Consider the following 22855-nt stretch of genomic DNA (forward strand, 5'->3'; position numbering starts at 1 on the left):
TTTCCTCGCCATTTAGGCCTTAGTTTTTATTTTCCTTTTTCATTTGTGTTCCCTGGCGTATAAAGTTGGTGGCGAGTGGCAACAACAGCAGTTGTTTGTAATGGTGACCGCTGCGGTGCTGGTGATGGCATGAAGAACAGTGAACATGAAGGTATCTGATTTCATTTCATGGATCACGAAGATGCAATCGATGGTGATGGTGAACGAACGGACGAACGATGGAAAAAACTTAAATAAATCTTTAACATTGCAACTGGAAAACATTAGCCGCCTGTTTGTGGACATTAATCCTCAACTGGGAACTGGGAAGATGAGTATATAGCGGATTTATATGAAGAAATATAAGGATATTATTACATTATAATAATTTTGAAAATGTAGTCCATTTTTGTGGGCAAAAAATCCAAAAAATTGTATGAAAGATCTAAAGAATATATTCAATAGACCGCCTACATATCTTCTGTTGCAACAGTCTTGTATAGGAGACCTATAAGGTAGCATAAGGGAAAAAATAAAATGTGGTGACCTAGTCTGTGGAAAACCTATAAAAGGCATTCTATGAAAGATCTAAAAATACCCTTTAGGTAATCTAAGAACTCCTTCCATTGGAAATCTAAAGAAGGTCTTCTATTGATATTTTATAGAAGATAATAAGGTCTTTAAGGAGACATATTGGAAATATTGTATATATGATATATAATGGATTTATATAATGCCAATTTTATACCTTCTAAGTGGGTATTCTTCCCACAGGAGACTTATGAAATATGTTCCATATGTAAACCTAGAAATATTTGCACGGACCCCAAACGACATATTTAAGTCTGTTGATACATCTAACCTCCTTCTTTCAAGCGATCTGGGTATAATTATCTAGAGAAAATCTTCTACAGGAGATCTCTTCTGAAAACATGTAAAGTCATCCTAAGACATGGATATTTTCAAAAAATTGTAAAGCCTCTTGGTAAAAACAAATGCGCGGATTTTTGTTCGAAATTTGTATACCTTTTTATAACAGTTATAGTCTCTTGGTATGCCATGGCGTGAATTTTTTAATAACTTGGTAGAACTTAAGGCTTCGATTTTTTACAGCATCTTCCTTGTCCCTGAGGCTTTTTATAGCCTCTTGGTATGCCCTAAGGCTTAGATCAATTTTTATAGCCTCTGGATAAGCCCAAAGTCGTGGAATTTTTAAACAATTTTTATAGCCTCAGGTTAGGATCTAAGGCGTGGATTTTTAACAAAATTTTATAGCCTCTTGATAGGCCCAAAGTCGTGGAATTTTTAAACAATTTTTATAGCGTCAGGTTAGGATCTAAGGCGTGGATTTTTAACAAAATTTTATAGCCTCTTGATAGGCTCTAAGGCGCGGACTTCTAAATTATTTTTATAGCCTCTTGATAGGCCCTAAGGCGTGGATTTCTAAATTATTTTTATAGCCTCTCGATAGGCCCTAAGCGGTGAATTTATGTGTAGAATTTTTTAACAATTTTTATAGCCTCTTGGTAGGCAATATGGCGTGGATTTTTTTAATAACATAGTAGGCCCTATGGCCTTTTTCAAACAATTTTATAGCCTCTTGGTCGACCCTATAGCGTGAATTTTTAAACAATTGTTATAGCCTGTAGAATATATTCATATAGATGCCTGATTTTTACATAGCTCCCACATGGAGGTTCCGTGTCGTTTTCGAAATTTTAAAATTTTCAGCAGATTATTTTTACCAGAGTGGCTGTAATTTCCATTCCGCTTTCGTAGAGAGTAAAATACATATTTGCAGACAATTTTTGATATGGATTCATTTCTTGAAAATCCGCTCAGTCTAGTTTTGTCTAGAATAATTTTTCAATCGAATTGGCTTTTTTGTCCTAACAGTGTCGACATATAAAAAATTTCGATATATATTGAAACGCTAAATTTTGCTTTTTGGAGGATAAAAAACATTCTGAAAGACAATTTACAATAATATAGTCCACTTATAATGGTTTCGAACTGGGGCAAGAATTTAAAAATGTCGGACCGCTCGAGCTTAACAAAATTGTTACTGAATTAATGATCCCCTTCATTAGACCTCTCTACGAAGATCACCTTATGGACCTTTTAGTTATTATAAATAGATTCGTCTTCACTTTCTATTCGTATATAAAGAGTACCTTCAACACGTTTATAAAAACTTTAGCTTGGCTATAAAGACTCCCTCCAATTTGTCCACAGAGATTTATTTTAAATCGTTTATAACGACTCCATTCCATACTTATTTTCGCTCGTTTATTTATATAACGATTTATGATCGTTTATTAAGGCTTTCATAAAGACACTCTTCAGCCTAACTATATGTAGAATCCGTTCAGACACCACACCTTCAGATCATATATATGACTTCCAAGCTTCTATTCACACTCTCTGCCATTCATCTCCTTTATAAAGACTCCCATTCAGCTCATCTATAAAGACTGTCTTCGGCTCATATATGAAAATTCCCTTTTGTTCATCTTGACTTAAAAATTCTACTCTTCAGCTCGTCCATATTGACTCCTTGCCTTGTGATCACCTGCAAGGACTCGTCTATAAAGACTACTTAAACTTCAGATTGTCTATACAGACTCCCTAACTGCTCAATCGTAACGACTTTTTATTTTCAGCTCATCAATAAAGGCAACACACATCTAGTTTATAAATACACCCTCCCAATTTTCTATAAAGTCATTCACTATATCGTCTTACCTTCGGCTCATCCATAAAGGCTTATTACCTTCAGTTCGTCTATGAAGACTTCGTGCATTCAGATCGCCCTTTACTTCTTCTATAAACTCGCAGAGCTTTTGACCGTATAAAATTATAAAATACGCTCATTTCAAATCGTCTCTATGACTCCCTTCAGTTCATTAATAAATAATCCGTTCAGCTGTTCTATAAAGACTCCATTCAGCCCGTACCTAAAAACTATTTCCGGTTCGGTTACATACACTACTAATTTGCTTCTACTCATCTAAAAAGTCTCCCGAGCCTCCAGTTCTAGTTAGCAATCTCATATATTCCATAATCTCATATATTTTAGAGGTTTATCAGAACTACTTTTCGTACACATTTTCCTCAAGTAATATTTAAACCTATTCCATTAAATCATAACAGTTTTGGCTCATAGAAAACTCCAATTACCCTTAGAACATCTTTAGCAACATTATTGTTGTTGCTGTAGTTTTTCTTAAATTTTCGTGGAACATGTGTAACTCTGTCGAACTCTTATTTCACACATGGTAGCCAGCCAGACAGGCATTACACATACCAATGGGAATACTATCAATATGAGTTAATACCTCTTCTTCTTCTTCTTCTTGGTTTTTATTCCACTACAAGAATACAAACAAGCCAAGCAACATGATCACGTTTAACATAATTCAATTTTTAATGGTCGTTTGTTGTTACTGTTGTTGTTGCTGTTTTTGGGGTTTATTGGATGTTCACAGTTTCTGCTTACAGGTTGTTCTCATGTTATATAGTATGTATTCCCAATACATGCATACATACATGCAACTACATCAATATATGTATACTATCAATTTCATTTTCACCTTGCCATAATGTGATTGTGGTAGTGGTGGTAAGATTTACAAATCGTATCTGCACAATATGCATCATCGTGAAGATTTATGTTGGTAATATGGATTTTAGTTTGATTCCACTGAAATGGATGGTACCACTGTACAACATGGTGATGGTGTAAAGAGGTGCTATGTTTTTGTAACATGCAACAAGTGCAGCAACATTCCTACTATCATGAAAAAATGTGCGTGTCAAATGTCACGAAAAGCCAAAAATAAATTTAAATCAAATCGAAAAATATCGGAGTATCAAAAACGAAGATTTGTGACGCAGAGCGCATATAGAAGTTCGTCTATTACTAAAACCCATTTCACTTTGCCTGCATTCACCACGCCAATTACGAATCCCTGGACTTCAGCTTGTCTATAAAGTATTCTAGGCGTCCACCCAGGGCTTCAGCTCAACTATAAAGACTTCGTGCTTTAAGCACATCTATAAAGACATCCTGGCCTTCGGGTCGTCTACTAACACTACATTCAGCTCCTCAACCCTTCAGTTCGTCTATAACGACTTCCGTCAGCTCTATGAAGAGTCTCGTCACATCTTCTATAAAAAATTCCCTTCAACTTGTTTATAGAAACTAACTGTCCTTCCTATTCTATAAGTAGTCCTTGCTTCCGGCCTTCAACTTGTCTCCAAAGACTCCCAGCCTTCAGTTCGTCTATATAGACTGTTTCAGCTCATACCCAAAGACTCTGTACAATCCACTTGTCTAAAAACCCAGCCTGCAGCTCTTCCATAAAGACTCCCTTCCCTCAGTTCGCATATAAAGGCTTACAGCCGTAAGTTCGTCTATAAAGACCTTTAAGACCTTTAAGCTCCTATATAAAGATTTCATGCCATCAGCACGTCTATCAAGACTACCTGCTTTCAGGTCGTCTATAAAGATACCATCGGCTGTAAAGAGTCTTTTTAGCTCGGTTATAAAGACTCCCTTCAGCTCGTTCATAAAGACTCCCTTCAGCTCGTCTGTGAAAAACTCCCTTCAGGTCGTCTGTGAAAGACTCCCTTCAGCTCGTCTGTGAAAGACTCCCTTCAGCTCGTCTGTGAAAGCCTCCCTTCAGCTCGACTGTGAAAGACTCCCTTCAGCTCGTATATAAAGACTCCCTTCAGCTCGTCTATAAAAACTCCCTTCAGCTCGTCTATAAAGACTCCCTTCAGCCCGTCTATAAAGACTCTCTCAGCTCGTCTATAAAGACTACCTTCAGCTCGTCTATAAAGACTCCCTTCAGCTCGTCTATAAAGACTCCCTTCAGCTCGTCTATAAAGACTCCCTTCAGCTCGTCTATAAAGACTCCCTTCAGCTCGTCTATAAAGACTCCCTCGTCAGCTCGTCTATAAAGACTCCCTCGTCAGCTCGTCTATAAAGACTCCCTCGTCAGCTCGTCTATAAAGACTCCCTCGTCAGCTCGTCTATAAAGACTCCCTCGTCAGCTCGTCTATAAAGACTCTCTCGTCAGCTCGTCTATAAAAACTCCCTCGTCAGCTCGTCTATAAAGACTCCCTCGTCAGCTCGTCTATAAAGACTCCCTCGTCAGCTCGTCTATAAAGACTCCCTCGTCAGCTCGTCTATAAATACTCCCTTGAGCTCGTCTATAAAGACTCCCTCTTCAGCTCGTCTATAAAGACTCCCTCGTCAGCTCGTCTATAAAGACTCCCTCGTCAGCTCGTCTATAAAGACTCCCTCGTCAGCTCGTCTATAAAGACTCCCTCGTCAGCTCGTCTATAAAGACTCCCTCGTCAGCTCGTCTATAAAGACTCCCTCGTCAGCTCGTCTATAAAGACTCCCTCGTCAGCTCGTCTATAAAGACTCCCTCGTCAGCTCGTCTATAAAGACTCCCTCGTCAGCTCGTCTATAAAGACTCCCTCGTCAGCTCGTCTATAAAGACTCCTTTCAGCTCGTCTGTAAAGGCTGCCTTCAGCTCGTATATAAAAGAATCCCTCCACATCCTCTTCCTGCCTTTAGCTACTCTATAAAGACTTCCTCCAGTTCGCCTACTAAGACTTTCCTCAAATTTTCTTTGCTTCTTCTGTAGAGTCCCCTTCTTCAAGCTGTTCGCAAAATTTTCCACCTTCCGATTTTATTTTCGTTCTCTCTTCATCTTTGCATTTCGTAAATGGTATCATGCTGAAAATTACATCAAGGACAACAAAATGGACAGCCACCAATAACAACATTCCAGAATAATTTCAACAACGACAACTTAAATTGCTGGATAATCTCTTTTTGTACATATCCATGGTTGTTGTCGTTGCTGTTCGCTCCCTGTTACTGATATGGTAGCCAATGCAACACATTTTATCCTCCCCATTTCCATATGGTGATCATGTTCTTTTGGTGGCATCAGAAGCTGTTCTACGCTTTACATGAAGATTGTTACCACTGTTGTTGTTGTTGCTTTTTTGCAATTGAACGGCTAACATAAATATTTAATACAGGTCCATAAATTTAAAACCAATTAGCCAAGTAGAATTTATAATATTTTAGATTGGCTTTATTTTCAGCTCAATTTTCATACTCCTTCTGCTTCTTGTTGTTGTTATCCCCATACATCGCAAAATTCTCATTATGTGTAGATATCGTTGATATTGTGTAGTCTAGGAACGAACATTTTAACCTTTGTCTTAGGAATACTTTATTACAAAGGACATATGCTATGACGGTTACAATGTGGAGATACATTGCGCTACACGTAATTCTTAAAGTTTGATTTTTTATAGAGTCATATCATATAACAATTTCCTTTGATACTCAAAGTCTTCCATATACCCCTTGTAGGGTCTCAACTGGTCGCTGTCACTCAAACTATCCTCTTTTATTTCTATCTGTCGTTTGTATTTGATTGCTGATATCTCTACGAAATGCTGTAATAAATAGTGGCAGGGTAACTTCTTCAGTAGCAGAACTTTTACACATATCCCCCACATCCATGACAAAATATCCATCCGAACATAGATCAGCATCATTTTGTTCTTAACCATCCATTCAAATAGACCAACATCATCTCTTTGGCAAATATCTGTTCGTGTTCTAATAAAATTGTCTTGTTTTTTAGTGCAATTTTATGCAAAACAACAACAACAACTAATAGATATAACATCACCTAACCCAACACGCTGTACCAGCAAAAACCCAACTAAATCTCCATCAACTTATTTGTCCCATATGTTTACAACATCACAATTTGGAGTACAACATCGCTGGTATGGAGTTTCTAAGTTTCTTGATGTTGTTGTTTATACAATTATTGTTATTTATTATATCTTTATCTGGATGTTGTTGTATTTCGAATAGAAAAAGAAATACCAACGCAATAGAAAATTATTCTATTCAAATGAAGAAATTGATTATCTTGTTAAACCGAAGACCTGGGGACACGAACTTTGTCAAATCACCGAATCAAATAACATCATCATCATCAGAATTAAGAAATGAAATGGAATCACTGACAGCTGAGAAATTTCAGAATAAATAAGTGGATACATATATATCTGTATCCAGTGTATCTGTAGGTACAGCAAGTCTCTATACAGGAACTGAATGTCTGGTAAATTTATATAGGTGAGTTTGAGTCTAGTGACTCTATCAACGAGTTGGAGGGTACATGTGTCTTCACAGGCGTCCTAAATGTCAAAAAGATTTAGAGATGCTAGATCGGTAAATATGGAGACAGATTTCATTGTTGGCCCTATTCGATCGACTGCGGTAAATATAATGTAGGCCATGTATATGTAACATCGTTAGTAAACCAATAACATAATTTCAATCGACATTAGTTAAACTTCATACTCGGTTCGTCTGTTAAGCTATATTCCCTTCAGCTCTATTTGACTTCAGCACAACATATCAAGAAGACTAAACGTGAGTCTTGGGTCTGCTATAGTGAGTCAATCGAAGGAGTTAACGAAGCGGCCAGATTTCGCAAAGTACTATGGAGGGCGCACTCTCAACTCTTTCCAACTGTGCACACGCCAAGGGTCTTGGTGTAAACCCCACTAAGACTGAATTGGTGCTCTTCACTAGGGAAGATTCCGAATTTCCCCTTTTTAATTTCCAACCACTGGATACTCTGATTAAATTCCATGCTGCAGGTGTACCCTGAGGCTCCGAGAAACGGATGCCTGGAAGTCGCTGAACTATGGTCAAGCTAGTATAGGAACAAGGCACTGGTGCAGCCGTTTACTGTAGGAAATTAGAAAAAAAATGGGGATATAGAATTAGAAAATTTTCGTACCATTTATTACCTTTCGTACTCTAGAAGTAATTATTTCCAAAACTAATTCCAAATTTCATGATTCGAGCTCTATAGACTAACCCAAATCTTATTTTTTAAATTTAGTACTATATAGTACACATTAATAGAAATCCAATAGGAATTACGCTGCAACAGTAACCATATGTCCAAAATTTAGTGTTCCAGCTATATCGGCTTACCCAAATCCTAATATGGTACCATTTAGTACGGCAGTACAAAATGAAAAAACTCGCTGTTGCAAACATAAATTTACTGTGGAAAAAATCCAAATGGGGGGGGCGGGCCCCCCTTGCCGCCTTCCCGCGTACGTCCCTGACTCAAACAGTAACCTTATTTCCAAATTTCAATGTTCCAGCTCTACGGTCCACCCAAATCCACATTTGATACCATTTTGAACACATTCGTCCAAAACATTCTACATATTCTAATCCTACACCCAAACAGTGACCCTAACTTCGAGCTCTGTTGGTTCACCCAAAATTTAAATTGTACCAAATTTAGTACACATTAATACGAATTTTAAAAACTTTCTCGAACCCTTTCCAAAACATTATACAAAGCGCAATCCTACACCCCAACCGTGATCCTAACGTCAAATTTCAAGATTTCAGCACTATCGATTCACCCAAATCGTACCAATTATAATATGATTTAGTACTTTTCGTACACATAAGTAAAAAAATTCCAAAACCAAATCCCAACCATAAACACAGACGGTTATGTTAATTTCAAATTGTACCAAATGTAGTAAAGTTTTGTACTTTTCGTATACATACCTCCTTATATCGACCCTACTTCTCAACCTTAATGGGCATTCCATATGCATTCGTTTCTCTAAATTAAAACTGTACCAAATATAATACAGTTTAGTACTTTTCGTATACATGAGTACACGCTTTCAAAACCACCTCCTTATATCGACCCTACTTCTCATCCTTAATTCACCTTCCAAATTCCAAGTTTTCGACATTCTATGAAATGGTAACAAATTTAGTACATTTTAGTACTTTTCGGATACTTATAGTTCGAATGTCCAAAAACCCTTTGGTACATCTATCCTACATTCCATAAATAGCCCTCAATCCAAATTTCATAGTTCTAGCTGCATCTATAAATGCGGTACCGAATTCTAGTGACTCTCACCCCAAATTTCAAGATTCTAGCTTCAGCCTTTTCGTCTGGGCGTTGATGAATCGTTAAGTCAATCAGTTAATCAGGTAAGTCAGTCAATCACTTTGCTCTTTTATTAGCATAGATTTTTTTTCGGGCAGTCTTCATAGCAGTGTTCGCAAAAAAACGGTACACTATCGTAGTGTACCGTACCAGGAACACAAACACTAAAAAAATTTTAGCGTTAGTGTTCCGGTACACAAACATTAAAAAATATTTTAGTGTTACTGTTCCGGAGCACAACGAAATTCGTAGTGTACCGCTGTCGGAGCACTAAAAATCGTAGTGTACCGCGGTCGGAACACTAAAAAATTGTAGCGTACCGCGGTCGGAACACTAAAAATCGTAATGTTCCATTTGGCGGAACACTAAAAATCGTAGTGATCCACTTGGCGGAACACTTAAAATTATAGTGTTCCATTTGTCGGAAAACAAAATTATGTATTCATCTTTTATTTTTGTATGAATAAAATTTATATTTTTATTGCTTTTCAATAATTTAATAAATAAAATATCTTTTTATATTTGTATTTGTTTATATTTTATTTAAAAAAATAGTAATATTATATTAACATCAACAGTTTAACATAATAAATATTTTGTAACTAAAAGAGGACGTCTAGTGACGGCCAACTCATAACTGAAAATTCCATTGAATTGCATTTTGGGTTATAATCGATTGCGCTGATCGGAAATATGAAATTCGGTTTTTATATGGTACCTGTATGTGGTCTTGTAATATTTATCCCAAAATCATAAAACTACTTTTTTCATATCCGCGTAACTTGTGCACTTCTTTTCATGAATAAGCAGGTAATAATTATGTTGATTGTGTGCCAATCACCAAATGTTGAATATTTTTGATAAAATTTCCTAAAAGTATGAATCGTAGATGCAGGTATAATTTTTTTAAGAAAAAAATTTTCATACTAACATTTTACAAGGAGATCTCCTAATTTTATTTGAAAAATCATGTTCGTTCAGTAAATTAATGAAAATTTTATCCAAAGCTGTATAATTTTGTCACAAAAACTGGCCAAAATACCTACATTTTGTAATTGCAAATAAAGTTATATTCATTTTTATTATTTGATCTCATTTTACCTCAAAAAACAAAACAGACGTGTATGGTACACTACCAGTACAGTTCAAGTAAGTGGAACGCTACGATTTGTATTGTTCCGACCAGTGGAACACTACGATTTTTAGTGTTCCGAACAGTGGAACACTAACATTTTTAGTGTTCCGACCAGTGGAACACTAACATTTTTAGTGTTCCGACCAGTGGTACACTAAAAATTTTAGTGTTCCGACCAGTGGAACACAACGATTTTTAATGTACCGCAGTCGGTACACTACGAATTTTTAGTGTACCACTGCCGGTACACTACGATTTTTAGTGTACCGCTGTCGGTACACTACGATTTTTTAGTGTACCGCAGTTGGTACGCTAAGGTTTTCGTTGTGCTCCGGAACAGTAACGCTACAAATATTTTTAGTGTTTGTGTACCGGTACAGTACGTAATTTTAGTGTACCTATCCACCTTGGTACGGTACAGAACACTATGGAACGGTACCATAATGTTTATTTTCGAACGCTGCTTCATAGACATCACCAATAATTTTGCCAACTGCATATATCTCCCGATTTTAAAGTAGCTGCAGATATAAGGCAAACTGCCTTCATGAAATTATACCTGATGGCCGCCTCACACGCCATATCATTTTTTTCAAGCTTCACAAATTTGGTTTTCTTTCTCTACTAAGTGGATGAAAATATTCTACTTTCATTGTGCGCCTGTATCTATTTCTGTATAGACGTTTTGATTTGGTTTTTAACATGACTGCGGTCTGATATATTTTCAACATCTTACTCATGAGTAGTTTGAAATGTTCGAATCTGTTTATCAGATCTATTATTATAGTACCATATATATACACAAATGTTATCTACATGTTACACTTACAATGTAAATAACAACATGGACAAGGTTAAACGCAACCAGATTTGTTACTAGAACATATACTGCACTCTAATGAATAATTATTAAATTTATTTTTAGTAACATCTGAAATAAAGCAAATTACAAATTAAGGCAATCGTCTTGCAGTCCGATATAGTATTTATGTATTTTAAATTCTATATATTTATTAATATGTTATTAAAGATCACATTTGTGTTGGAATTTCAAATAGGAAGTACATACACCCTCCTATCATTACTAAAACGAAAAAGTATTATAGGTATAGTATTTAAAAAATAAAACAAATAATACAAATATTTGGTGCTTGCCTCTGGACATTGCCGTTTCGTTTAAGAAGTTTGTTTGGTATACAAGTTTGTTATCTTGAGGGTGAATCTCAGAGAAATCTAATTAATTTTTTGGTGCCTTATTCATAAGAAACCACATAACACCCAATAAACAACTGGGTGGGCTATTATTATCGGAGCCTTGTTGTACCATTTTACGGGCTTCATCTATACTCAGTTCAACCACCTCGATTAGTTCGTCATCAACGCCACCGCCGCTAGTGCTCTTATCGGCATCGGTGACCTCGCAATAGTACATTGTTTGCTTGGAACCTTGGGAACCCACACCAGACCTGCAGAACAAAGTAAATATGCATTACAGAAAAAAACATTTAGCACGCATGGCACACAAAAAACCAGTGCTAATTAAACATATTTTATTTCACCCCATCAAACCTTCCCCCTCTCCCACTTACCTGTATGTCATTACTTCTTCGACCCTTTCCACTGGAACATCATAGCCGCATTCCTCCAGAATTTCTTCACGAGCTATTTCCTTCCAGCTCTTATCTTTATCCACAATGCCAGCACACAATTCCATGGTACAACCCAACGATGGTGGATACTTCTGTAGATCAACATTATCCACACTGCCACCATCAGTGGTCACAATACCATGGAAGACAGCAGGACGAAATTGTTTGACGAAAATCAGCTTTTGTCGGCTGGTATTGTACAAAACAATCGACACACTGTCGTGCACCTTTAGCAGATCCCAATTTTTCTCCTTGCCATTTTGGACGTAGTAGAAACGAAAGGGTTTTACATATGGTGAATCGGCTGGCAAGGGTCCTAACCAAACTTTAGTAATCTGCTCCATATTTTGTAATAGTTTACTCAGTACACGCAAGTGATGTTTGATGTTCCCAATTGTGCAAAACGCGAAGGCTCTACGTAATTACCAACAAAGACGACGATGCGATAAAACGGCTGAGCAAAAAAAACTATATTTGTACTTGAGCAAAAAACCCTTAGCACAACACAACAACAAAAACAACACCGTGACACTGGCGATTGAACACCAACTGACATAATGTAAATAAACAACAGCTGATTAGTTGTGTCGATAACGATAGCACAACATGGCTTTTTGGTGAGCGTTATCGAGTATCCGGATATTTGAAGGTCAAATTTAACCGGTTTGAAGATTTTTATGAGAACCGGTGGAGTTCTACAAAGGACCGTACTCAAAATCTTCGGCACAACGATAAATGAGTTAGCTCAAGGTACAAGAAGACTGGGAGTAGATGATCGGATGAGGCAAAGAATGCCCTTAATGCAGTGGTGTCCAAAATGAAAATGCATTAGTGTGTGTGAGAGAGAAAACAGAACAGTATTGAACAAAATTGTATGTACATTTTTGAGGTCGGAAATAGTTATGGATGAATTTACATACTTAGCTGGCTTGATACAGAACGAAGCTTAAACAAGATTTCTGTGCGCATCTCCTCCAATTTGAAAGACCACGTTCCAAGATGTTGTTTTCTACTAGGTCTTTCCATCGAATTCGTGGCCTTCCCCTTCTACGGGAACCATCAGTAGGCTCGCTTTTATATGCCTTTTGAGCTGGGGCATCAGCGTTTTGTAAAGTGTGAGTTTGGTCTGGCGGGAGGCGGCGATGTTTCTAAACTGCTTAGACCGTACTAATGGTGTACAGAGTGCTATTTCTGTTCACTTTTGCGTCTCGTATGACCTTTTCAAGCAGAATGTTAAACAGGTCACCTTGTCTGAATTTTCGTTCAGTATTGAAGGGCTCCGATAGGTCCTTTCCGACATTAAATTTTGCCACTTAAAGTTAAATTGCATAGCCGTATTAATTTTGCAGGAATGTCGAACGTAGACATGGCTGTCGAATGCGGTTTTATAGGTGGTAGGGTAAACGCACCTAATTCCGGCATGTACCAATAGTCGGCATCGTTTTTATATAACTTCAAATAACTAAAAAATCCTATAACTAAATATGAAAAACACCTCGAATAATCTTCGATAACACTGCAACCTATCTTTGTATAAAATTTAATCGAACTATGTACATTTATGCCATGTACAGACGAGCGTTGTTCGCTCTCTCATTCGTTGTTCGACCCTTAATTATGAAGTAATTACTTAGTTCCCCATACAAAATTGTCTGAGCGAACACCGACTTTTGTACGTTGTTCAATTCGAATCACTCTCTGAATAACCAATAAATTTGTCCCATCCCTAACAATTGAGAGTATTTATCGAAAATAAATTAATTTTGACAGTTTGAAAATATTTATGAAATTTTCAAACTTTTTCAGTAAAATTGAAAATCATGAATGAAAAGAAATAAATTGTATAGTTTTTATATATGCAGCAGGATGTAAATTTTGTTTTCTACATAATGCAATATGCATTTCTTTTCCCTTGGTTCTAATTAGCGTACAAAACAAGAAACAAATGTGGGGCAACTCAAACAAAAAATTCCCCAAATTTGTATATGTGACAGTATGTGACATTTGAATTGAGAAAATATAAAAATGTATTAAAAACAACAATATTTTCAGAAAAAATGGAAAACATGAATGAAAAGTAAAAAGATATGGATTCATACTATATTCAGGAGAAAGAGAATTATTTTTTCTATTTAGATCCCTATGTAATTCACAAAAATATGTTATATTTTTGGTGTAAAACAAGAAACAAAAAGTTTGAAATTAAAAACTCTGATGACATGAATTATGAATAGTGTTGTATGAACGGGTTAATTCATGTACGTAATTCTGAGAGCGAACTACGTTGTTCGGATGACCGTCAGAACATGGCATTATTGAGTCAAAATTTGGCATTTGGTCAATGAGGTTTGTCAACACTAACGATAAATCATGTTTCTTATGCCATGTACAGACGAGCGTTGTTCGCTCTCTCATTCGTTGTTCGACCCTTATTATGAAGGAATTACTTAGTTCCCCATACAAAATTGTCTGAGCGAACACCAACTTTTGTACGTTGTTCAATTCGAATCACTCTCTGAATAACCAATAAATTTGTCCCATCCCTAACAATTGAGAGTGTTTATCGAAAATAAATTAATTTTGACAGTTTGAAAATATTTATGAAATTTTCAAACTTTTTCAGTAAAATTGAAAATCATGAATGAAAAGTAAAAAATTGTATAGTTTTTATATATGCAGCAGGATGTAAATTTTATTTTCTACATAATGCAATATGCATTTCTTTTCCCTTGGTTCTAATTAGCATACAAAACAAGAAACAAATGTGGGGCAACTCAAACAAAAAATTCTCCAAATTTTTATTTGTAACAGTATGTGACATTTGAATTGAGAAAATATAAAAATGTCTTAAAACCAACAACATTTTCAGAAAAAATGGAAAACATGAATGAAAAGTAAATAGATATGGGTTCATACTATAGTCAGGAGAAAGAGAATTATTTTTTCTATTTAGATCCCTATGTAATTCACTAAAATATGTTACATATTGGTGTAAAACAAGAAACAAAAAGTTTGAAATAAAAAACTCTGATGATATGAATTATGAATAGTGTTGTATGAACGGGTTAATTCATGTACGTAATTCTGAGAGCGAACTACGTTGTTCGGATGCCCGTCAGAACATGGCATTAAGAAAAAATTAGTGGGCATGTCAATTGCAAAAGACTTGTAACTATATTAAAGTTATATATTTTTCACAAGGATCTTCTTGGTAATTGTAAAGAACATAGAGAAGAATACTTTAGAATTTAAAATCATTAAAAAATATTTGTAATTATGATATTTTTATCGATGCCGCCCTTAGGAACAAAATTTTTAAAGGTTTTCCTATAGTCGGCATATGGGTGAATAATAAGCACCTTTTCGATCTTGTTGGCTCAAAATTGAAAAAAAAATTTTAAATAAGTGCTCTAAATAACGATTAATTTATAAAAAATCAGTTTTGAGTGGTTTTACATAATGGAAGACATTGTTAAATCTTGAATGTGTTTAACCTATGAAATGCCTTATTTAGCCATGCCGAGAATTGGATAACAGGTTCCCAAAGTCGGCACCATGTTTTATAATTGTAATATTTTAATAATTAATATTATTTTATATATATTTTTTAATATAACACTGATGGAAACCTTCCATAATAATAATTTATTATTGCAAATAGCAGAAAAATGCATTAAATATATAATTTTTGTTTAACTAAAATGCGACATGCCGACTATTGGAATATAACATGCCGACAATTGGAAAAAAGTGCCGACTATTGGCACAAAGGCACTTTTATACATAATTATTAATTTAATCTAATTTAATACAATTTAATTAAACAAATGTGTATTCCATCGGGGAGTAAACAATATTTCGAATCATATGAACCTAAATATAATATCGTGGAAAAAATGAACTCGGAATGGTGAAACGTTTAAAAAGCGAAAATTCTTAAAGTGCCGACTATTGGTGCGTTTACCCTATGTGTCTATGTTTTTCGTGGGTCTTTTCCAGGATTTGGAAAAAAACTGCAGATCCGCAAATTGTGGCAGGGTTGTCAGTGGACACTGATTGAGATTAAAAAAGGACCAAGATAAGCCTGGGCTTCGCCATGTTAAAGCCAATCAGAGCCGTTGCTTTGTATCTATCATCCCCTACGCCGTACGCTTTACGCTACGCCTTCATTCATACTAAATTTCATTATCGATATCAACCAAAAACATCGATAATTTCCAACTGTCAAAAAATATTCTACCACTACAACAACACAACATCAGGCTATCATCGTTGACATCTCTATGCGAACGACGGACGGTAAAGTTTGCGAATTTTTTTCTGCTGCATTGCAAATAAATTATACAATAGAACTGTCGAAGAAAATTCGGTAATTATTAAGTGAAATTAATCGGCATTTATTGTAATTTTACAGTTTCCAAATCCGCAACGAATCGACATAAGTGAGACAAAATGATGCAGCCAGTAAAAATGATTTTCTCGGGCTTAGCTCGTCGTGGTTTTGCCACCACTTCGAAGGCAGCAGCCGCGGCACAACAAATGACCGTGAGAGATGCCCTCAACAGTGCCTTGGACGATGAAATGGCACGCGATGAACGTGTCTTCATCATGGGCGAGGAAGTGGCCCAATATGATGGTGCCTACAAGGTGAGTTTCAACGAACGAAGGAAAAAATATTTTTTTACAGTGATTACGTAAAATGCGCCGCCGTGTACGGGTTAGGATGGATATGTACAAAAACATACAAACAAACATATGTCAGTGCTGATGAGTGCATTCATATGGGTTTTTTGTCTTTTTATTTAAATGTGTTGCGGTTGTTGTTGTTTTTCCGATGTTCATATAAGTATGCTTGCTGACAAGTAGTGGCCCCACATAAAGCACAATATCAACACTTTGGAGAAAAAATGTAGAACGGCGAAAAATCAGCCAACGACAATTTGTGATAACAGATCCATATAGTAAAACCTAAGTGTATGTGTGTTAATATAAAAAGCATGCAGTGTGATTTGTTTTAAGGTCACATTCATCTAGCCAGTCGGTCGGTTAATAAGACGTCATTTATTTTGTTGTTAACAAAGTGATAGTGGCGTCACGCATAAAACATTACTTTGTAGCGTGCTGATATAATTAAATTTTTGATTGTTTGTTTTTGTTTTCTATTGCAGATTTCTCGCGGTCTGTGGAAGAAATATGGCGATAAACGTGTCATTGATACTCCAATTACCGAAATGGGTTTTGCCGGTATCGCTGTTGGTGCTGCCATGGCTGGCCTACGTCCAGTTTGTGAATTTATGACATTTAATTTTTCCATGCAAGCCATTGATCATGTAAGTTTTTTTGAATTTATAACAATTTTATTTTATTTTTTGTCATTAAGCATCATTCCATTTTTTTATTTTAATTTTTTTTGTTTATTAAAAAAATAGTAACAGAGAAATTTAATCGGAGAAGTTTATCAAAATTACAAATTAATCCAATTTTGGAACAAATATTTTGATGATTTTAGATCGAAGTGTCTAATTAGGATCTTCCATGGAGATGCGATATTTTGGTATTCAAAGAAAAAATCAGTTTTTTAAATAATCAATTAGATGTTTTTCATAGTAAAGAAAGAAAGGTATGTGCCGTCGTTTTTCATAAAATTTTCCAAAACCTTCTCGATAGCCTCAGGTTTTGAAACTTTGCAGGGCTATGTGCTTATGATGACCCCATAGGAAGAAGTGTTAATGAAATCACCTCTTGGAGAGGTACTACGATCCGAAAACTATTCGCTAAAAACAATGGTTTTGTTGATTTTACAGCGCCATAAAATTATTACTATAAAAAATTCTTACAATAAAAAAACCTTATGAAAAAGCTGCCATATCTAGATGAACAAGAACCTTAAACTAGATTGGTACCAAAACAAATCTAGGTGAAATAATAATTAGACAAGAACCTTAAACTAGATTGATACCAAAACGACTGATAAACTTTAAATCTAATCATACGGCAACAAATTGTATACCTACTTACTTACTTAGCTGGCTTGTGAAAGAACGGTTGTACCATAAACCGAGCTTAAAAAAGATTTCCAAGCTCGTCCGTCTTATGCGTAGCTAATCCAATTTGAAAGACCATATTCCGAGATGTTGTCTTCTACTAGATCTTTCCATCGAATTGGTGGCCTTCCCCTTGTTTCTGAATTGCTTACTCAGAACATAGCAGCATCAGTTCGCTAACACAATCCTTCTCCGAATTTCAAAACTCATATCAATAGTTTAATTTATGGCTGTTCCGAGGTATATAAAATCTACTACTACCTCGAAGCTGTAGTTTTCAAGTTCCACAGTTGGTAAGATTTCTGGACGTCTTGCGCGTTGATAACATATGCTTTGTCTTCTCGCCGTTTTCTGCCAGTCCTACTTTGGCAGACTCCTTCCCAATTTATTCAAAGGTGGCTGTTACCGCTCGCAATGTTCGACTTATTATATCGATGTCATCTGCGTAGGCGAGTAGCACGTGTTGTTTTGTGTACAGAGTGTAATTTCTGTTCACCTTTGCCTCTCGTATGACCTTTTTGAATCCTCGTTCGGTATTGAAGGGCTCCGATATGTTCTTTCCGACAATAACTGCTGACCTTGTCCCACTTAAAGTTATCCTGCATATCCGTATTAATTTTGAAGGAATGCCGAACGCAGACATAAACGGATTGGGCTGTGAATGCGGCTTTATCGACAAATGTGTCTATGTGTTTTTCGTGGGTTTTTTTCCAGGATTTGACCCAGAGTGAAAATCTGGTCAATGGTAGATTTTCTTATAAATCTTTTACTTAAATCCCTGGATTTTCGAAGAGATTTTCCAGATATCAAGTGTGCAATAAGGACAAATACGAATTAGCTTTATCATCAACAGTGTCAATAATATATTTAGTAAAACAAAAATAAAGACTAAGAAGAGGATAAGTGCAATGTAGTTTATAGGATAGCATATTACGATAACGAATATGATGCATTTCAAAAGGTATGACACGACAAAAACAACTGGACTTTCCGGACATAAATCCGATCAAAAATCTGACAAGCCACTAGAACAAAAGACATCGCTAGCATTTTTTTGCACATTTATTGATCACAAACCAAACCTCAAAGACTTTTAACATTGAAGCACAAGAAAATAATTACAGAAGGCGATTCACATTAGAAATGTTACACATCATAAAAGTACCGATCGAAAAAGAAGAATAAATTGTAAAACTGACACAGACCACTGTGCAAAGTTTGGCGTTAAATTAAAGTAGACCTTTTCCTATACAATAAAATCTATGTATATTTTTTTTTTAATTTTATCAATTTGCATCTAATTATGTATTTTGTAACAGATCCCTGAAGATGATTGTCGATGAAAAGATACACGACGTTTCCCCCTTTTTAACTACTTTGAGACTGTGGATGCAGAATTACATAGGCCCGGTTAGCTTCTAGTTTTCTCTACACACTAGACTGAGTAGTTTTTTCCATAATTTCGAGATATTTTAAAGAATCAAATTCTGAAGACCTTTTTGGTAATATTGTCATTACTCATTAGTTTCATAGCCTAAACATTGGTCTAGAAAAGTAAAAATATCTCTGGAGGATTCAGGGACATAATCCAACTATTTATATTATTGTTTTATGATTTTATTTGTATTGTTTGTTTCTTTAAGTAAAATCATTCCCCCTTATTTTGTATCTAATAACTCTATCATACATTTTACATTTTTAATATTAACTTTAACTCATATTATCTCAAAATCTTTTAAGTAAAATAATTGATTGCACCAGAAAAAGGCATCGTAATTCATCAAGAACGGGAAATGCCAACAAATAACCCCCCCTCTCTTTTTTTTACATTTCATCAAAATTTGTTTAAGAACTGTATAATGTTTACAAAGTAATGGGATAATATGGGTTAATAATACAATTATCTTTTCATAAAAAAAGAGTTGATATTTACTTCCGATATGGTTTAAAATCTTCAATATTTTAAACACATAAATAAAACAACTCTTAGAGATCATCCAAACAATAAAAAAAAAATATTTTTCAAAATTCTATTTTTTCTAAAAAATGACCCATATTATCCAATTATATAAAAACAGGCATCCCTATTGAAATCGAATGTATCAAGGCCCATGCTAATGCGTCAAATGCACACTCAAGGTGGCTTCAGTTCACATTTAAATCCGTCTACCATACCAATATATGCCGTGGTACAGCCACAATTGAATCGCATACCACTGGGCGATTACTTACCCAAACGACCACAAATTGGTGATCCCACTAAGGGCAAGTGGTTGGATGAAATCGGTGATGTTGTCAATGAATCGAATGAAATTAGAGCACCCACAGATTCGAAAACCGATAAAATGGAAGCGGCACGCATGATTGTAATTAGACGGCGTAAAATGAAGAAACACAAGTTGAAGAAATTGCGTCGCAAGATGAAATTCGAATGGGCTAAGGTTAGACAACGTCGTGAAATGCGCAAAGAGAAAGCATTCCAAGCCAAGCTAATTGCCCAGATAAAGGATGCGGAGGCATTTAATGCTGCCAAATTTGTGGCCGATAAAATACAACAAGCCAAGGAAACACCATTGCCACGTCACTGGAAGGGACGTCGTTTGCCAGCCTTTATTATCAAAGAGAAATTGGGTATTAAATAGAAGAAGAAACAAAAAACATCTACATAAATTGTTTTTTTCCCCTATTTTAGTTGTAAGAGTGCTTGTTAAGTAAAATAAAACTTTTAATCATATTACAAAATTCAGTGAATTTTGTACTTTCAAAAACTAAAAAAAAATGTTGGTATTTCCTAAAATCTTGATCGATGGCGGCCTTTTATATATATAGAGAGATCAATGAAAAGGTCTTACCAATAATTACAAAATTCTTTTCCCCCCTCCCACCAAAATTTAAGGTTATCAATTCAGCTGCCAAAACATTCTATATGTCTGCCGGTATGGTTAATGTACCAATTGTATTCCGTGGTCCCAATGGTGCTGCTGTTGGTGTTGCCGCCCAACATTCACAATGTTTTGCCGCCTGGTATGCCCACTGTCCTGGCCTCAAAGTATTGTCTCCTTATGATTCTGAAGATGCCCGTGGCCTACTTAAGGCCGCCATTCGTGATCCCGATCCAGTTGTATTTTTGGAAAATGAAGTTGTATACGGCACATCGTATGCCGTTGATCCAAAAGTCTTGGACAAAGATTTTGTTGTGCCCATTGGTAAGGCTAAAATCCAAAGGCCTGGTAAACATGTTACACTTGTTGCCCATTCCCGTGCGGTAGAAACGTGTCTTTTGGGCGCTGCCGAATTGGCCAAGAAAGGTAAAGGGGATTTACAAAAAAGAGATTTTGAAAATGTTATGAATAATGATTTTTTTACTTTTTTTCAGGTATTGATGCCGAAGTTATTAACTTGCGTTCAATTCGTCCATTGGATGTTGAAACCATCTTTAATTCCGTTAAAAAGACACATCATTTAGTTACAGTAGAACAAGGCTGGCCACAAAGCGGTAAGTTTTTGGATTTTATTTAAAATAAATAATAAGACAAACATACCCTGGGAAGAAATATCAGCTAGTGTGGTGTAACAGGGATCTCGTCGAGCTCAGAAAAATAACCATGAGTCAACATTCGATATTGACTGGAACTTATGCGAGTCGATAGAAGGAGCCAACGACGCTGTTAGATTTCGAAAATAACTATCCAAGGACCCAAAAACCATGGGAAGAATCAAGAAACAAGATGACACGTGGACGGACTCAGGTTATGACACTTTTAACCTCTTAGTAGAAACCCATTTCCCAGGTTGCAAATATATCAATACCATCAACATTGAGTGTGATGATATTCAACCTCTTGCGGCTGTAGATTTGGGTCTCATTGGCAAGGTGATTAGCAGAAATAAGATACGCTGGGCAGTCAACACTTTCAAACTATATAAATCCACATGGTATAACACCGGCAATGCTTCAATTTGACTCGCCAAGTATATATCTGATCCGAGAGAAGATCTATACGGCGTGTTTGACTCTGTCGTGTGTGCCGGGTCTATGGCACGATGTAAAGGTTACTTACAAGGACTATAGACCATAGCCTATATACCCAATAGCCTATCATTCTTTCTCCACAAGACTCTCGAAAGACTGATCGACTTGGAGATTAGGAGTCAAGTTTTTTTTTCATTTTGCTTGATATTTGTTTGTTTTTTTATTTCCAGGTATTGGTGCTGAAATCTGTGCCCGTGTCATGGAGGATGAAACCTTCTTCCATTTGGATGCTCCCGTTTGGCGTGTCTGCGGTGTCGATGTACCCATGCCATATGCCAAGACATTAGAAACACATGCACTGCCACAAGCCAAGGATGTTGTCGAGGCTGTTCACAAAGTTTTAGGAGGCAAAAAGTAAAAGTCCAGCCAACTCTGTCTCCCAGCAGATTTGTTTTAAGAACAAACAACAACAAATACCAACGTTTTACTCTACTTTCGTACTCGATTCTATGAAAACAAAAACTAAACAAAAGATATTAAGTAATGAAAGAAAAAAAGATCACCGCCATTATTAGCAAAAGTGTAACAATTAATTAGTCAAACAAACAAGAAAAAAAATCTCTAAAAATCATTGACAAACAAGAACAACAACAAAAACAAAAGACCCTTTTTTGGATTAAATGTGTATGTATTTATTTTATTGTTGCTTATTAATATTAAATTAAACAACAAAAACTAACCGAAGCAAAGAAAATCGATTAAAATTATTTTGTTGAATTTTGTTTTGCTTATTTTTTTGGAGGATAGGCAGCAATACAACAAGAAGAAGAAGTATAAAAGATAATTATATATAAAGTGTAAATTGATATTGAAATAACCTAGAACTCTGCAAGATCTCCAAAAGATTGAATCTTGAATGCTGCATTCATATACAAAAAGAAATGTTATTGTTATTGGCTTTTTGAATTCAAACCAAGTTTGTTTTCCTTATTTTTAAATTTAAAAAATATATATGTATATTG

General features: G+C 35.7%; 2 protein-coding genes across 3 annotated transcripts; one reads left to right on the forward strand and one right to left on the reverse strand.

Moving 5' to 3' along the window:
* Window positions 1-201: 201 nt before the first annotated feature.
* On the forward strand, window positions 202-22251 carry LOC133322071 (pyruvate dehydrogenase E1 component subunit beta, mitochondrial). Of its 2 annotated transcripts, XM_061531136.1 has the most exons (6): window positions 202-211; window positions 16229-16463; window positions 16985-17146; window positions 20757-21168; window positions 21237-21356; window positions 22064-22251. In XM_061531136.1, the coding sequence occupies exons 2-6, from the start codon at window positions 16269-16271 to the stop codon at window positions 22249-22251; spliced, it is 1077 nt and encodes a 358-aa protein (XP_061387120.1). In that variant the 5' UTR covers window positions 202-211; window positions 16229-16268. The 2 variants fall into 2 exon arrangements, with proteins under 2 accessions (XP_061387120.1, XP_061387121.1); XM_061531137.1 differs by lacking the exon at window positions 202-211 and having other exon boundaries at window positions 16211-16463.
* On the reverse strand, window positions 11405-12209 carry LOC133322082 (uridine diphosphate glucose pyrophosphatase NUDT14-like). The gene is made up of 2 exons (XM_061531148.1): window positions 11757-12209; window positions 11405-11633 (listed from the first exon to the last, which is right to left on the reverse strand). The coding sequence occupies exons 1-2, from the start codon at window positions 12158-12160 to the stop codon at window positions 11405-11407; spliced, it is 633 nt and encodes a 210-aa protein (XP_061387132.1). The 5' UTR covers window positions 12161-12209.
* Window positions 22252-22855: the final 604 nt, after the last annotated feature.

Source organism: Musca vetustissima, unplaced genomic scaffold (genome assembly GCF_032173495.1).
Source record: "Musca vetustissima isolate MV318-11 ecotype Yass unplaced genomic scaffold, APGP_CSIRO_Mvet_v1 utg8104, whole genome shotgun sequence".
NCBI lineage: Eukaryota > Metazoa > Arthropoda > Insecta > Diptera > Muscidae > Musca > Musca vetustissima.